Here is an 18,496-nt window from a genome sequence, read left to right on the forward strand (position 1 = left end):
TTACAGGTAAGAAAACTGAGGTTAGATATGGTTATTCAATCTGCCCCAGATCTTATAGTTGACAAAAGACTGAACCAGGATTCAAACAGAGGTCTGGAGGACACCTAGGTCATTCCTTAACTATTGCATTTGATTGTCTTATTAATATAAGGAATGTGAAGAAGCTTTATAAAGGGCTGTAAATATAAGGCTCAAAATATTTAGGGGTACAAAATTCTAAAATTTGGTTTATATCCCAAGGTCAGACCTGCATCCTTTCTTCACATGTTCAGTGAAGCATGCAAGCTCTCCCGGGGCTGCTTTGTATTCCACATTTAATACCAAACTCCCTCCAAACAGCAGACTCCTTTTCTAGCACCCCTAAAATGAAGAACAACAATAGCAAGAGCCAAAAACCTCTTTCCAAAGCATTGAGTATGCATGCTAATCTTTGTGCTTGAATTACAGTACTTTCCTAGAAAAATTTTTTTTCAAAAGAACAAAAGATTAAAATAGAAGTTAAGTACCATGGCTATTATTGTTTTACTATATCATAAATATTATAGGGGTTATATTTTATACACACACATATATATGTAATACACACACACACAGTGAGAGGAGAAGATCTCAAGATTGACTGATTTACTCATTCATTTAAAAAATACCCATTATGTGCTACACATTGAGATTATAGTGTAGGAGTAAAAACAGAATCACTGCTGAACTTTAGATAAGTTGAAGGAATGAACTGCCAAATGAACTTTATAGTTGAGAAAGCAAAGAGAGACTGCATATAACCCATCATTTCAAAAGATAAGTGACCTCAAGAAAAGGATATGTTTCTGTGCACCCCCATTACACTAGAACTTGAGCAATGGCAGGAAGTGCAGGGTGGCTTTGCAGAGGACATGGAGCTGGAGATGATCACAGAGGGTGACCAGGGCTGGCGGTTCCAGCAAAGGACAACATGGACAAAGGTTTGTGTAGCTGGAAGAACAGGGGGCTTTGGAGAGCCCAAAGAAGGCTGTGTGGCTGGAGTGTGGAAGGGACAGAGGAGAGCATACGATTGAGTGAGAGGGGGGCAAGGCCAGACAGGACAGGGTCTTGGGGACAACTTTGTGTTTTGGCCCCTTTGTTCAAGAACAATTGGTTATTGTCAAAGATTTTTGAGCAAGAGTTTGACCTGGTCAGTTTATCTTTTGAAATTTTTAAATTTGAACTGATCGTTCATGGATCAGAGTGGGTGGAGGGGCAACCTTTCTAGCACACCCCAAGTTTCTAAGCTTAGATGCCTGGGATAATGGAGGTGCTATCAGCATAAACAGGAACATCTGGAGGAAAAGCTAGTTTTAAAGGAAGAGAGTCTAGTTTAGAGATATCAAGGATTCTGCATGCCACTTGAGGTGGTAGCAGTAGATATAAGTTGATTTTATACATAATAATAAAGTGTATACAATTTGACAGTTTGCAGAACTTTCTCTCATATGGTCATTTCATTTCATAATACTCCTGTGAAATAGACAATGCAAGTATTTCTTTTGTACAGATGGAGACTAATGCTCAAAGAGATAAGTGGTTTGCCCAGAAATCAGTTAGAAAGCTCTCCTTTTTGTTTATCTACTTTTGTTCTTATCACAACCCTGGTGTGTTTAAAACAGAATTCATCATATTCCCCAGATCTGTACCTTTAGACAACTCTGGTGAGAAACCAAGACTAGAGCTTTGGGAGTCATCCAATATGTTTCCAAAATGCAATTCAGTCTTGCACAGTAAAGAGGTCCACATTTCATCCATAATTTATTTTAACTATAATATCTAGAAAGATATTGTCATGTCTTTAAACTTTGTCTACACATGGCCTAAAATTTATTATAAAAAGAAAAATTGTCAGGCAGTTTTTATTGAAGTTATTGATCATGAAGCTTATCTGAATAACCATGGACAGGTTTAAAGAGCACTCAGTCTTCCAGAATTATGAAAAATATTCACGGAAAACCAACTATAGATTTACTAAAGTAAAATGGCCTTGTTAGATTTGTAATAAATTTCCATATGACAGATCATCACCAGAGAACTCCAGACCTGAATCTGAAAGCACCCCTTACTGATCTGATCTAAACTCTCCAAAGGGCTATGGAGAGTAGGGGAAAGTTAAATTCAACCCAGATATTGATGTGCATTCAGCACTGTAGAAGCTCCTGTGTAGAGTCAGTCAGTTATGGGAAGCAGTTCTTCTGGTTCATAGTGACCCCTTGTATTTGTACTGGGGCATCAGAGTAGACGGTATTTCTGCATTTGTGTCAGCCAGTGTTTTTTAGCTCTGCTCTGATTATCTTATGGAAGGGTCAAGGCAAACATAGGGACCCCTCTGGGTCTGTGTAGGACTTCGGGTAAGTTCAACACTTACTCCTTCATTGTCCCCTGTTTACCAGTAGTATTTTGAATGAGGTGAAATCAGCCTAAATGAATGCCACAGCCAGCATCACCGGAGGAAAACAGTACATCCTGAGAGCACGACCGGGAGCCTGGGATATTTATTGGTGAAGCAGGCAGATTTGCCTTAGTGCTAGTAATTGGGGTGATGGTGGTTGAGGTGAGGAATTTGACATTTACAATGTGTATAGCCCTGTATAGCTGTCAAAGGCTTAGATTTGCCATTTCACTTCATGCTCACAACAAACATAGGTGTGAAACAGGCTCTTGCTCTCAGAGTGGACGAATCAAGGGCAGTGGTTTCTGCAAAGCTTGAGTAGAGGTGGAGCCGGGGCCATAAACCAGCTCCTCTAATGTAGGGCCAGTGCTCTGGCCATCTCATCATGCCCCAAGGAAAGTATTCACATCTGTATCTTAATGATCATACTGTTGGAATTAGAGTATGGGTTTTTTTTCCCCTAGAGCAGGAATGCTTTAGACCTAGACGTTGTTAGCTTTAAAATTAAACAGAAGAACTTTTCCTATAAGAAAACATGGAGAAAGAGGAAGAGGAAGCCTGGGGAAGCAGTGGAGAAGCAAGACATGGTTAAACCAGTTACATTGAACTGCCTGGAAACCTTGCAACAGTCTGATTTCGTGGCAGTGGTGCTTCCCAGAGCTCAGGGCTCCGCCGTGTTGTTTCTCTCCCAGCTCTTTCCTAGATCTTCAGAGCAGCATCTCTGCCCCACACTGTGACAGCATCACAGTGTGGCAGGGTTTATCACGAGGCAGATTTGCCAGCTAGGCAAATCTCTGAACTTTTTGGAGCCTCTGTGTTCTCAGCTATAAAAACTGGGAATTAAAAAATACCTGCTTTGTTTATCTCATGGTGTTTTTTTTTGTGAAAATTACATGAGATAATATATTTGGTAATGCTTGAAAAACTGCAAACCCCAGTAAAAATCCATGGAGTTGTTTCAGCTAGAAGTACTTGAAGCCTTGCCTCCTCTCTGTGAGTGTGTCCTGCATGCAGGCTGCATGGGTGAAGATCTTGCACAGTTTGGATGGATGGATTGAATCAGTGCTTCTCTGAGTGTTTATCAGGGTCCCAATACGTGTAATGATAGGTGTTATGGAGCTGCAAAGGAGGCATGGGACAAGGTCTTCATCCTTCAGGAGTTAGAAGAAAGATTAGAAGGACTTAGTACTAAGTAAGGCAAGACATAATCAAGTACTAGCTGGAAAGTGTCCAGGGCTCCACTAGTTTGTGGAAGGCAGGGATGGGGGGAGGCCTAAGGGAAATGCAGACTGTCTGTGGTGAGAAAAAGGAAAGCATCATGTGTGGTGATACAGGGAGGAGAGCAGCCTGACTGGAGAAAGTACTTTGGCTGGGACCTGGAGGGTGCATTTGAGGTGCTGAGAGGCCACATGATGGGACAGGAGCCAGGCTTGTCTCATGTATGTTTTCTATTGTTGCCACAGCAAATTACTGTAAACCAAATGGCTTCAAATAATACCTGTTTGTTATCTGACAGCTCCTTTGGTCAGAATTCTGAGAAGGCTTGGCTAGGTCCTCTGTTTAGGGTCTCAGAAGGCAGAAATCAAGGTTTTGGCTGAGGCAGGTTCTTATCTGCAAGCTTTGGAAATAATCCTTTTCACACTTACTCAGATTGTTGGCCATCAGTTAGCTGTTGAGATGGGATGTTTGCTGAGATGATTTCTCATATATTTTTCCGGCTCCAAACATTCATGACCTTAAAACAACGCCCATAGGTATGACCTGAAGTCGAATATTTTTCATATCAGTACAGCTGTAAAGGAGAGTTTCTATAGAGTTTCAATGGATAAGCCCCACCCTGAGGTCTGGACTTTCATATTCAACCAGAATTTAGGCAAAGATGTGAGGTTCAAGGCCAGTAGTACAAGGCTGAGGTGAACCCAATCTCATTTCTGGAAATAAAGTATGCATTGTCTTTCCCAGTCCATTGGCAATCCTAGTCTGAGCTTTGCTCCACAGCCTTCCATCCCAGACTCAAAACTATATCTTCTGGCCCACCTGGGAAAGAGCTAATCTTCTTACATATAAAAAATGGAGAGAGATGTACCCTTCCCTCTGGGGAACTGTTGCAGGATTTTCTGCCTTTAGTGCCCGTGGTTTTTGGTCACTTCGGCCTCTTTGAAGAATGAAGAGGTAGCCCAAAGAGTGGTGGGCAGCAAAGCAAAGTTTATTGAGCAATAGTATAAAGCTCCCAGAGAGGGAGGGGACCCAGAGTGTTGCCCTTGGAGTTTCCAAGTTTAGGGATTTTTTTTTTTTTTTTTGACAGAGAGAGAGAAAGCACAACTAGGCAGAGCAGGAGCATGCAGAGGGAGAAGCAGGCTCCCCGCTGAGCAGGGAGCCCGATGCAGGGCTCCATCCCAGGACCCTGGGATCATGACCTGAGCCAAAGGCAGACGCCCAACTGACTGAGCCACCCAGGCGCCCCTCTAAGTTTAGGGATTTTTATGAGCTCTTTTGCGGAACTATCTTCAGCAAGCAGGGTGTGCTGAGTCCTGCCAGTCAGGGCTTTGGTCACGTTATCTGTCTACCTATTTAGGTTAATGTCCATGTGTGGATGGTCTTTTTTGCTGACATCTGGAAGCTTATGTTTTAACTGCCCCTTGCCCATGATGGTGACAAATACTTTGTGGTTAATTCTTTTACTTTAGGACATTTTACAAAAGTCACTTCTGCAAAGGCTGCAAAGCAGAAAGCTAGTGCAGTCCTGTCTAAGCTATAAAACAGGATGTTAGTGCTGTTAGATGTCCTGACTCCATATCTTCTTGTTGGGGACCCTGGCCCTGACTACCTAACTGTCCAACTAATTTCTAACAGAACCAGAACACTAAATAGCCCAATCTATAGGTTTGCCTTTGGATTATTTTATACCAATATAATAATGATTTATTTTGTATCTTCATTAGCAAATGAATTCATCCAAGGAGATCTCTTGTAGAATAATGAAAAATTTGTCCCAAGTCTAAGGCTGAAGAATTTCTGTTTCACCCTTAGAGCCATGAGAAGCAAATCTGGGGGTTTTGAGAAGAGTTGTTGGATCCCCACTTCAGGGTTTAGAAAACTTGGGGTCCAGTCTCAGAACAGTTGTCTTCACACTCAAGATAATCTTTATGAAAAAAATTTTAAAGAATATACTTATGTTGCTTTAAAATTTTCATTTGAACAAATAGATAGCCAAAGGTAAGGCTGCCCGATTAAGTACCAGATACTGTAAAACGGTGCCACTGACCCAGGGCGAGACCTCTCGTTTGGGAAGCAAGGCTTCAGTCCTCCCAGACAGCTCTGTGACTCTGGGCAGTATCCTGTAAGGATACTATAAAAAGGATCCCTATAAAATAGGGATTAAATTAGCAACACTGTTTCTTTACAAAGGAAGCTGAGAAAATTTATAAACATGAGGATGCTTGCCCAGGATCATCTAATGGAAGCAGCAAGAATTATTCCCTGAAGTTCTTCAGTTATAAGATGCTATTTTTATCATGAGCCCAGCCTTGGTCCTTTTCACTTTTCAGATGAAGAGCTGGAGGCCCGGGAGGCTCTATGGTTTGTGCCATCTGAGGAGGAGGCTAAAAGTAATGCCTGGATTAGAGCTGAGTGTAAGGTTCTTATTCTGAAAAGCTGTTGCCCTCTACAAAATACCTGTCCTATGCTTATTTTTTGGCAGTGGTGATAGTGCTTGGAAAACTCAGAAATAATGCTCTGCTTAATATGTAGTGAGAGTGTCGTGATTCTCAGCGGATCACGGTTAAACACTTAGTGTTCCCGGGTGCCTGTCACTGAACCGGAGGTGGTGGTAAATATCAGGATTTAGCTCTCACCCAGCCAGGTTCTGAGACATGCAGGTTGGGAAGCAGACGCCATTCCCAGGCAAAGGCAAGTGTGAGGGGGAGTTAATAGGAGCCAGAGAAAATGACAGATGATGCACTGTGTGAGGTACCCCCTCCTGGGGAGTTTGGGTAAGTTTGGGTATCTCCTGCAGCTAAGTGGAGATCTTAGGGACCCTGGATGCAGACAGTCCTCTGAATGCTGTCGGTGTTTTCCCCACCCTGGTGTCAGAGAATCTGGGGGAGAACAGAACAGTTCTCTGTGGTTGGGAAACTGGCAGAGTATGCTAATTCAAAGATAAGTCCCTTTGTGTTTCTCTGTTTATATGTAATTTGTAGGCTGGGAACTCATTAATCAGTAGACTGACTGCCCTTGCCCCGAAAGGGACCTTGAATAAAACTAGATCTGCTCACGTGTAGATTTTATCTCCAGAGAACTACTTGTTATTTTTGTACAAACGGCCTTCAGAGTGGACCATACTGCAAAACAGAAGATTAAAAAAATTAGAACACAAACATCCGGGATTCAAAGCATTCCTAAAAAAATACAAAATAACCCCAAAAAACCTTGAGGCTCATAGATTAAAACGCTTTGAATCAGAGTCCTCCTCTTCATATCTTTAAAGAACGAGAGTTAAAGATGACACCTCTTGCATCTGTACCCCCGCTTTGCACACGTGCACATGTGTGCATGCACTGTCTCAAGGCTCTGGTATGTTTTTAAATCTGTCATTTTACTATAACAGAATGATAACAAAAACATGCTACTAAGCTGTACATTTTGATTGTAACCTTGACATTGACACCATGGTGATAGCTTTGTGTTCCCATTGGTAGGCAGTGGTGAAGGAGCACTCTGTAAAACTATTTCCAGACATGATGAAGGACTTCCGCTTAGGTTTTCCTTCTTCCATACATCCCTTCCAAACCAAAAAGTTAAGCTTGCTCTCTACTCAGAAAGCAGCAGTTGTCTAAAACCGGATTTTGGTTGTTTGCCTTTATAAAGGAGAGATTCAGAAGCAAGATACTAAGATCAGGGCCACTTCTTTGAAAGAAGTGAAAATAATTGGTTTTTTGGACCCTTATTCTTCTCCAGGTGCTACTTGCAGAGCAACAAAAGTTTTGGGTTATATGTGGCTTGTGCTTTTTGTAGGGGCACCTGGGTTGCTCAGTTGTTGAGCGTCTGCCTTCGGCTCAGGTCATGATCCCAGGGTCCTGGGATGGAGCCTCGCATCAGGCTCCCTGCTCAGCGGGAAGTCTGCTTCTCTCTCTCCCACTCCTCCTGCTTGTGTTCCCTCTCTCGCTGCCTCCCTCTGTCAAAAAAAAAAAAAAAAATCTTAAAAAAAGAATTGGATGTGTTAAATAACAAAAATTAAATTGAGCAAATTTTAAAGATCTAACTGGCTTATTAATTGGTTCATGAATTGGGCAGCATCTCTGTCTAGCAAGTAGAGGGGCGCTCCAAAGGGCTTCAGAAAAGGAAAAGTAGAGAGGGAGTGGAGAAAAGGAAATTATTAGCAAAGAATCTATTGTTTTAGGCAAAGTCACCCTCCTAAGGGAACGGAAGGGGTCTATCAGTAAAATTCTTAGTGCTGGCCAGGAAATTCCCATGTTGGCTGCTGAAAGGTCACATTTCTGGGGGGTTGAAACTGCAGTTAGGTTAGGTATTAAGTCTTGGTTTACTGACTTGGAGCCTCAACCTAAATGACACCGTTTTGGACCTGTAGCTTTCTTTTTAACAGATGTGAAGAAAAAAGAGGGAGAATCACAAACCAGTAACTGTCTTGATGTATATTCCCTTCTGGTATACCTGCAGGAAGCATTTCGGTATTGTTTTTGTGAGAAAGTGTTGGGTATACTAGGCAAAAACAGACAAAGGATTTGTTGTGTTCGTTTTTATTAATTCAAAAGTAGAGCCATAATTGGAAAGTTACACAATTACCCAAGTAGTTTCCATGTAACTGTAATAGAATTTCATGGTAGTCTGTAGAATAAAATTTTATATAAGATAGAATTACAAAATCCTAGGGCCTTAGAAACCATTTAAGCTGCTGTGTTTTTAAAAGCAGTATGTTATATAAAATGCTTAATATAAAGTAAATGACAAAAGAGAAAACCATTTCTCGTCTTGAGAATTGCACATTATGAAGTTGGTCCCACAACTTTATTTTGCATGATATTTACAGTAATTTGCTTATCCAACTCACTAGAAGTAGTGTGCCAGGAAGAAATTATGAATCCTGGAGACATGTCTAGAGACATGAGGTCTTGCTGACCACTTACTCATTTAATATGTCTGGGGCTCTATTTCCTACCTAAACAATGGTGGTTATTATAGCTATGCATCACTGGATTGGTTGTGAGAACAATCCAAATGAAGCAATATGTATTGAAGTGTTTTGTATGGTGTTATGTATGATATAAATATTATTTTCTATTATTTATAGTTAGGTTCCTATATTCTGTTGTGTCAAGACTTCCCATAGCCATCGTGCTTTTAAGACTCTATTCTCTTACCAGTCCTTTATTACTTTATCCTTATACTTTATATTTAATAATTACTTTATTTCCCTTGCTTGTCTTCTTTTCATTTTTCAGGGAACATATATCAGGTGTGTCTCTGGTGAGATGGTGAGGGTGGCCTTTGGAACTCTTTCATATCTGAAATGCTTTGCCCTAACAGCCCTTACCAGTTCTGCATTATTGCATTTTCTGAGCACATCCCTGCCCAGTTCTGCTGTTTGCACATTGCTTTGAGGGTTGTAGGAGAAAGGTGCAATGGAAGTGGACAGATGTTCAACCAATATGATAGTTCGATGCTCTAATATGTGCAAAATAAACCCTGACGATGTGTTATTTAAAGACTAAAAACTACACACCATACTAGAGTCTGTTGTACTTTTTTTTTTTTTTAATATTTTATTTATTTATTTGACAGAGAGAGACACAGCTAGAGAGGGAACACAAGCAGGGGGAGTGGGAGAGGGAGAAGCAGGCTTCCCGCGGAGCAGGGAGCCCGATGTGGGACTCGATCCCAGGACCCTGGGATCATGACCTGAGCCGAAGGCAGACGCTTAACGACTGAGCCACCCAGGCATCTGTTGTACTTTTAAGTACTACAGCCTGTCCAGTAGTCCCCGTGCATAGACTCTACTAGCAACAATGTTAGCAAAGTAGGGAAGAGACTCCCTAGGGTATTCGTTGTCCTAATTCATGTTTCAAAAAAACCATTCCATAGGGACCATGTACCATATTTTTACTAGTAAAATTGTCCCATTTTCCATCCTGTTAGTCTAGTTGGCCTTTGGAAGATACCTCCACTCTATATTATTCTCCTTTGTAACTTTATCGAGGCAGTTCCTTTATTCTGTGTCTCTTACTATTTTAGAAAGAAAAAGCTAAATCCCAGTATGCTCAAATGCTTAATATTATAGTCATCATTGGGAAGTTTTATTTAAAATGGCTGGAAATAGGATGATCTCATTATTCCAGTAACCTGGTTAGCAAACTAGGTGAGTTACAGGCCATCGATTTTCAGAGAATTTTAATTCTCTCTTGATTAATATTAAAACTAGACTGAATATTTTTTAATGATTGAGAAAGTGTTTCGGAATTTATGGTGAGTTCATTCATGCACCAAATACTTATTGAGGCCTTTACTAAGTGCCAGTCACTGTTCTGTTTGCTGAGGCCCCAGATACCAGTAAATTAAGCAGATACGGTCTTTTGCCTTCATGGAGGTTATTATTCTAACCTGCAGTCCATTGAGGAATACCATGGATTTATGAGATGTAAGAACAAGATGGCTAAATACTTAACGTAGTAGTTTGTTTTCAAAAGTAAACTCTTGGTTTTAGCCTGTTAATTCATCATTTTTATCTTCACCATAAAAAAATGAATGCTAAAAATTTTCTGTTTAATGTCTCTCCTGACTTTACTTTCCTCTTCATTCCCTCTGCCCTCCCCGTTCAAGGTATAGCTCCCTATTTCCTCATGTCCTCCCTGACTCCCTGACCCCCCTGCTTATCTCCATAATCCCAATCTTATAGACGATTGCTGGTCACATCTTTTTCCCACGTCACTTCTGTATTAGGAAACCTCTAGCAGCATCAAGGTAAATACTTCTGCTTGCCTTTCATGACTTGCCAGCATTTGGCCATGAGCGAACTACAGACTACACGTTTTCTGTATTAGTCATGGGTTTTCCATCTCCCCACAAACATGCCTGCCTGATGGTTGCTGCTGAGCCATTTTGCATAAGGTCTGGTCTCTGTATGTCCTTTGCTTTCCCTGGTAACCTATTCAAAAATCTCTCCATTCTTCACTGTCCAAGTCCTATCACCTTTGTATCTAAACCTTACTCCTGTCTTCCGTGGCCTCCCTCTCCTCTGAGCTCAATATGTATTTATAATCTTACCTCAGAGTTATTATAATGACACACTGTCTTCTCATATTTCATACAATTTTCAGGTTGAGTTTTCTCCCCAGACTGTAATCTCCTTGAGGGCAAGGACAGTGTCTTTTATTTCTTCTAATTATTCCCTCCTCTTCATATCCTATCTGTTTTCCCTGATCACGCAGTTTACCTATTTTTATCTTTGTCATTTTTGTATATGTTTTTGTAAGCTACCTCCAAACATTTGCAGTATAAAAAAAGTATTTCTTCTATTTCTGTCACAATACCTATGATTGTGCTAGCTAAACACACAGTGGGACATGAGAACCCACTCAATAAAACCATATAATTGGTTTTGAAATACAGTGGGGCATATGTGTATGAATTTCAGGCAAATAAAAAATACATTTCAGCTCTTAAAAAATTTTCTGGCTTTTGGAGCTTTCTGGTTTATTTGGAATTAATAAATTACATAATCCTACTTTTAAACAGAGTGAATATAAATTAAAAGCCAGAACGAACTATTTTTCAAATCACATTTTAAAAGTGAATAGAACTAGAATAATCCTCAGAGGACACATAGTCTCTGGGGGAAAATGTAATTTGTAACCATGTAATACTGATGCTACAGCATCTTTTGATAATCCAATTGCTTATATAGATTTGAATTGCCATGCTTTTAAGTTTAATGGTAATTAAAATATACTTATATATAAACATTCATACCACCCTTTGGTCAATACAGATGGGCTCCACTCCCAGATCTAATTGGGCCTGTGCTGGCTAGAGGGGACCATTCTGACTCGGTGTCTGCAGGAAGTCCACTAGCTTCTGATGTCACTGACCTTCAAGTTTTCACTTTATTTTGTGGAGCTTTTGCATAAATATTTGATAGCAGTTTTTATTTTTAAACAATGGAAATATGAAGCAGGTAAGATTGCTGTAACTCTGCCCCTAGAGTTTCAGCAGCTGCAGACACATCTTTAATGTAGCAAATGGGCGGTGGCTACAGAGGCTTGTATGCATGAGGACGAACATCTGTTCTCTCTGAGACACCCCATTGAAAGAGCAAGCTGTAGACATGGAAAGGACATGGGTTTCAGTCTCTGCTTTCCTACCTATTAACAGGTCAGTTTTCCTCTTTGGTAGAGGGACAGTCAGTACCTGCTTTGACACCCTTATGGGGTTGGTAATGAAGGTCAAATGATATATTGGACTTGAAAGTGCTTTGAAAGCAAAAATTTTGCAGGTAGGTGGTAGTTTTCCTCTCTTCTGTGTTACAAATAAGAATAACTAAAGAGTATATTCCCTGGAGCACAACATCATATGGAAGCTTCAGAGGGGTGGTACCCTCTCTAAGAAGCCTCTTCATCTTCACTCTGAGAATGCTCAAAGTGGCAACAGTATTTCTAAGATTGTCTCCATCTGGTATTGACGTCATTAATCATCACTTTTGACCCTTTGTAATCTGGTTTTGTTTTTCAATAAAGGGAATCTCTTTTGGATATACTATTGTTAGTCTATTACATTGAACTTGAACTTGTATTCCATGGATTTATAGAATGTGTAAGTGTATCCGAATGAACCTGCTCTACATAAGTCTTGATTAGTTCTTCATATTATTTTAGCACTTTGGAATAATGGCAAATCTTGGTTCACCTTGAAAATTAGAATTTTTATAAATGTGGTTCTTAGTATATGTGAATAGTTTTGGAGTTTACAATATATTTTAAACATATAGAAGTACTTCAGTAGAAGTATCGTGTAGTTGTTAACTGGGTGGTTGTTAAACTAATCGAAATTATTTATGCTCAAACTGTTCTACTCAAGAACCAACTTTGAGCTTTGGTATACTGAAGACAGAACCGAAACCTTCTGACAAAGAAAGACAGGCAACTCTGACTGGCTCCAGCAGATGGTGCTGATGGTCACACTCGTCCCTTCAGTCCCCAGTATCACATCCATTTCATTGTCTGGTTCATGTGCCTGTGCTTAGTTTTGAATTATCTTAAGAATATGAATAACCTCATCATTTCTGATAAGTGCAGAAGCAGTGAGAATGTTGAAATGCTGGTGTCAGGGAGGAAGAATTTCCTCTGCCCATCAAGGTCCTTCCGGCCAGACTAAGAATCAAATTGACATGAGACAGATTAACAGGAGAAAATCAAATTCAATTTCATATGTATGGGAAACCCACACAGACATGGAAATTCCAAAGACAGTCAAGCAAAATGAGGTATATATATATCATCCTGAACTAAGAAGAAAGAGGCTAAGGGTCTGGGACTTAAAGGGGAGGAATGCAATTCACAGGAAGATGAAAAGGAGTAAATGTTTGGTGAACAAATGTTTGCTGGGCCACTCAAAAAGAATGGGACATAGAGGACTTTGATCAAACAGGCTTTGCTCGTTCTTCCCTCTCTGCCATACCTAGTTCATAGTGTAATGTAGTTATCTATAGCGATAGTTCTCTTCCTAGAGCAGGTCCTTTATCTAAATTCTTTTAGGCAGTTGAGGTGGGGAGGTAAAGAGCTTTTCCTGAATATGCTGTGTTTTGATTGCTTTTAACTCAAAAATAATCTGCATGCCAAAGTGGTCCATCTTGGGGTAGTCTGCCTTTGGTGATAGATAGATAATGGAAAAAAAATTAAGATAATAAAAAAAAGCAAGTGTTGAGAAAACAATGTTGTATGTGTATATAAGATGAATCATTCAGTTGAACAAATAATTCTAAGGGACAAAGAATAACTCACACAGTATGCTTAAAGTATTATACCCATGACAGTAATTGGCAAGTGATGGGGGAACAATGTTTGACAAAGTAGAATATATGTTAGAAGAGACATGTCAGTTACCTGTTAGCCTGATGCTAATTCGGGAAACAACTGAGAGTTTGTTCGAGAGCTTAAAGGCTGAGTGTGGTGGACGTACCGCTGACAAATCCTTGGTCCACAGCTCTGCCGGCTGCATGGGTCCAGCTCCTGTGACAAAGCAGTGGAGAGGCGGGTGTATAGCTACTGTAGCTGGAACCTTATCTGCGCTGCTTGAGGAGGCAAGAGAGGGTGGTTACCCGCCTCCTAATTTTCAACATAGAAGAAACTGATCCTTTTTGCAAAATGATGCCCCACAGATCTTATATCATTGAAGGAAGGGAGACTGAGCCTGTTTTTAAAGCTCACATTCCTTTATGGTGGACATTTATTCAGAGGCTGCAAGTCCAAGCCCTTCAAAATTACACTGGGCTTTTGAACAGGCATACGCAAAACCTGTTGGAACAGTTCTAACCTGTTCATGAATAAGAACTGGTGACTGTACTATTTTGGATGCAAAGCAGTTATGTATCCTTTTATAATATTAAAAAACAAGACAGAATATGGTAGGTAGTAGTTGTGAAACCTGTAGGATTCATTTTTTTTGCCAAGTACTAAGCATAAAGAAACTTTTGACCTACAACTCATTTCCTATCGTTACAGTGTTGACATAGTGGAAAGAGTCTAAACTCTGGAACAAGTCAGCTGTGTGATGCCAGCCACATACACAACTCCTCTGCCATTCAGTCTCTTCCTCTGGTAACTGGGCATTGTGCTGCCCATCCATCAGAGATGTTGTGAGAAATAAAAATAATACTTATTAAGTCACTAACACAGTGCCTGGTCATGATGGGCCTTCCATGACTAATAGCACTCCCCATAATAGTCAAAAATCCCAACAGAGGGCTTGAAGGGTGCCACCAGCGATTGCCATGGCCAGTTTTATCAACTAAGATAGACGAAACTTTTGTAACAAATAGACCAAAACCACAATGGTCAAAACACAACAGAAGTTCATCTTTCTGTCTTATAACATCCAGGATGGGTTCTGGTTCAGGAGGGCCCAGGTCCATACAGTCAATTAGGGACTGGGCTTTTGATGGCTCTCCTGTCTTTAGGAGTAGCATGACTGTTATCACCATTTCAGCCCAAAGGAAAGGGGAAGTGGTCTAGAGGCATGTGTGAAGGAGGTTTTAAGGGCTAGAAGAGAAGTGGCAAATACCAGTTATCACCTGCATTATAGTGGAGATAATGTATTCCCACGGGCACACCTAGCCGCTAGGGCAGCTGGGAAATACAGTGTAGCTACTGTGAAAAAGGGGGTAAAATTGAGGTAGCCACACTGGTTTATCACATGGCATAGTAATGACCCTAAAGTATCCTCTGTGCTCCACACTGAATCTTGGTACCAACATTTTTCTGAAAATTTACTGACAACTTCTGATCGATACCAAAATTCAGGAGTGAATCCTCAGGCACAAGGCACATAAATCCTGGGCTGCAGGTGGCTCTATTAAGCTGTATGGGGCATGTGGCTTTTCATGCTGGGACTTGGCCCAGACTCTGCGCTCGGGCCAGGGACAGGGTGACAGGGGCCGGGGTAACTGACCTGGTCTAAAGAGGCCCTCAGTGTGATATGCCAGATCAGTCACAGTGCCTGAGCATTTGGCATGTGGCAGGCAGGAGTGATACCAGGGAATCCAGGCAATGGATCTGGGAACCCCATTGGCAGGAGTTGCCTCCTGGGAAATCTGTCTGGAGCAGCAGAAGCCCAGACAGTGGGCTGGGTCATAGTGGTGGGAGAGGAGGGGAGGCAGTGCGATCAGGCAGGGAAAGTGGGCAGGGCTCCCACACAACGAACTGATATTCCAGTCGTGCCTCTGGTCCTACCTACATAGGGAGCAAGGCGTGTGCAGTTAAATGGCAGAGACTGAGTTTCTCTGGTCTGACCTAAAACAGGGGATGAGGTAGAGCAGGGATTAAGAGAAGAAGAGAATTTAAATTAAGGAATAATGGTGATGTCTAGAAGTCATTCAGGGACCCTAGGACCAGCTGGGAATAAAATACAGATACCCACTTGTCATGAGCAAACCACCAGCTCCAGGATCTTGAGCAATAATTCATTTCTAAGCCCTACTGAGTGGGAAGGTGCTGAGGCTTTGCATACCTGCTGCCTCAGTCATTATTGGCTCAGGAACTCAGGTGCTCGTGGGAAACTTGGGTGCATCCACCTATGGGGGTGGGGCACGTTAGGGGACATTGAAATGAGAGAAGCACGAACAGATTATCTACTGAAATTGCATTGTAGCTCTAAATGGTATAAAAACATGTTTCATTTAATTTTTAGTCACTCTCCAGTTCCTCAAGAAACATTCAACAAATGTTGGCAGATTCTATCAATCGTATGAAGACATATGGATTTCACCAGGTAAAGACTTACATTCTGTCTTCAGGGGGCTAAATGCATAGCCATTTCCACTAATGTTTCACAAATTGGTGTATTAGTCTCGCACAGGAATGAAAACAGCAGGAATGTGAAATCTGTCTTTAGCTATTCATACCTGTTTATCTGGAGTTGGAAAAGTCTTGAGTATCATGGAAAGAACAGATGCCAAGACATACCTGCTAAACTCCTTACGGAAGATCTAACACAGAGACAACATCCTGGGCTGCGCGAACACTGAGGGAAGACTGATTTCAGAGAGCAATAAATGAAGCATTTACCTTGGCAGAAATCGTGAATGCAGATTAAGTTCCTTATGTGTTCCTTGGTTCTGTGAGCTTGACCCTGTTCGATGAGCAGCCTTTTGTACCATCCATGCCCACTGTGCCAGGAGCACCTTTGGGCACTCAGATCTCTCACACATCCATCCAGGTGTGACTCCCCTACAGGCAGAGCCTGCTTCCTCCATCATGCTAGATTGTATTGCATCGTACATTCCTCACAATAAATGGAGCATAGATGGGCAGCTGGAAACCATAGTAGGATTTGACCTGCAGAAAGTTTGAAAAAGTAGTGTAAGATACGGAGCTGTAAAGAGAAGGGTCTGAGTTACCACAGGCCTTAGATGGGACCGTGGCGGAGGCCCGTGTTCCAGCGGACAGTGCAATCTGCAGGGACATGTGTGAACTGGGATAGCTCGCATGGAGACTTGGAGAAACCATGATGAATTTCTGCAGTGTAGTCCCAGTGTGCATCCTGCTGATATAACATGTACCTTTCTAAGACAGCAACAGTAGAGCATCTAAAGGAGAATTTCAGTAACACTGCCTGGATTACATTGTTTCATTTTAAATGATAGAAAAACAAAGGATCTGTGTATTTATTCAACCAACATCTGTTGAGTTTCTCCTATGTGCTAGGCACTGTTATAGGCATTGGAAGCATCATGAACAAAACAGATAGAATCCTTGCCCTCGGGAAGCTTATATTCTGGACGAGGGAGAAGGACAACAAGCGCATCTATGAAGTCAGATGGTCATAAGTTCTGTGGAGAAAATGCAGGATAAGGGAGCTGAGGAATGCTGGGAGGGTGGGGATTGGCTTTTTATAGACGTGGTCAGAGAAGGCTACTCTGAGAAGGCACTACCGGAGCAGAGACCTGGAGTAATGAGGGAGGTAGCCATGTGGATGACGGGGAAATTATGCCCCAGGCAGAGGCAATACCAAGTATGAAGGCACGAAGGCAAGAGCTTGCTTGACATGGTCAAGGAATGGCAGAGAGGTCAGTGAGTGAGAAGGGAGATTAGGGCTGAGAAATCATGTACACTTTATAAGGAATTTGGTATCTTGGTGTTATGTCAAGCCATGATGAAAGATGAGATCATCTAGAGAGTGAGTCCAGATGGAAAAGAGAGAGCCTGAGCATTCTTGTCTCCAAAATAAGGGGGATAGACTCGATGGTTCTCAAGCATTTTTAGATGTGAGACAGTCAGATTTTCATATTCTTCATACCCTCTCGTGAGAACACCCAGAGCCATGGGCGAATGCATTCCTTCCCTAACTTAAGAAATTATATGGGAACTCGACAGAATGAACAAGCAGATAGATCACTTACCCAGCTTCTCTGTAGAACAAAAATAATAAAACAGAGCTTTCTGACTTTGGAGGCACTGGAGAGGGTCTAATGAGGAAACTGGTGGGAAGTATTTCCATTAGGAGGCTGGGATGAGAGTCTTTCTGTGGGAGATGTTTTGACATCAAACTGCCCATCCCCGTGTCTAAACCTCAGCCTGTGGGTGTTTGGACCAGTGTCCAGCCTCAGCCCTGCTGCCCCTTCGCCCCTCAGCCTCTACCTGACTTTCCCATGCTTGGGCTCACCATCCCCATCCTGGACCTCTATGCTTCTTGCAAACACTTCTAAACACAAAGTGATGGTTTGGTTTCCTAAGTAGAGGAAGTAAAGACCAACCTGTAAAGATTTTGCTAAAAGTAAATTTTCTGGAGGAATTCTTAGAGAAACTCAGGACAAGTCCTTAAGTTTTCTAGCTGCTCTGAATAAATAGAGTGATCAGGGCTCATCTCATCCATTACTCTGTGAAACTCATTAAGGTGTCTCCTTTCCCTCTGTGCCCCATACATTACGACACTGCTGGTTAAAAATGAGTGTGATTTACTGGCTATAGCACTCCCCAACATTTGATTGGCATCAGCCACATACCACCTGCATTATTAGTGACTGGATATTTCTCCTTAAGTAGATTCACTTTGTAAACTTTTTGCTTTTCCTAAGCAGCAATATCCATGCTATCATGGTTTAATGTTATAGCTCTTTTCTAATCATTTTAAAATATGCATGTGGAAGATGAACAAATCTCAACTTTTAAGTTTTTTTCTGTTTAAGCTTAGAAGTTGCTAGCGTCCTTTTTATGTATTTCAGGTTTATAATTGGCTTCAGTAAGGTGATAGCAAATTTTAACAGTCATTTAAAACACTAAAAGCTGTTTTTTTGGTTTTTATAATATTAGGAAACCAGGGGGGCTTAGCTCTAGGCAGGAAAGAAAGTAAGAAAAAAAA

General features: G+C 41.3%; 1 protein-coding gene across 8 annotated transcripts in view; it reads left to right on the top strand.

Annotated features, from left to right (window-relative positions):
* SH2D4A (SH2 domain containing 4A) overlaps positions 1–18,496 on the top strand; it is a 60,714-nt gene that overhangs the window by 20,569 nt on the left and 21,649 nt on the right. For 7 of the 8 annotated variants that reach the window (XM_027600600.2, XM_027600603.2, XM_027600607.2 and 4 more), the window contains exon 5: positions 15,827–15,907. The exons of the other annotated variant lie outside the window; for it this stretch is intronic. In XM_027600600.2, the coding sequence (XP_027456401.1) occupies positions 15,827–15,907 (81 nt within the window). The remainder of the gene's footprint in view (positions 1–15,826; positions 15,908–18,496) is intronic. 8 annotated transcript variants of the gene reach the window in all.

This window comes from Zalophus californianus, chromosome 2 (genome assembly GCF_009762305.2).
Source record: "Zalophus californianus isolate mZalCal1 chromosome 2, mZalCal1.pri.v2, whole genome shotgun sequence".
NCBI lineage: Eukaryota > Metazoa > Chordata > Mammalia > Carnivora > Otariidae > Zalophus > Zalophus californianus.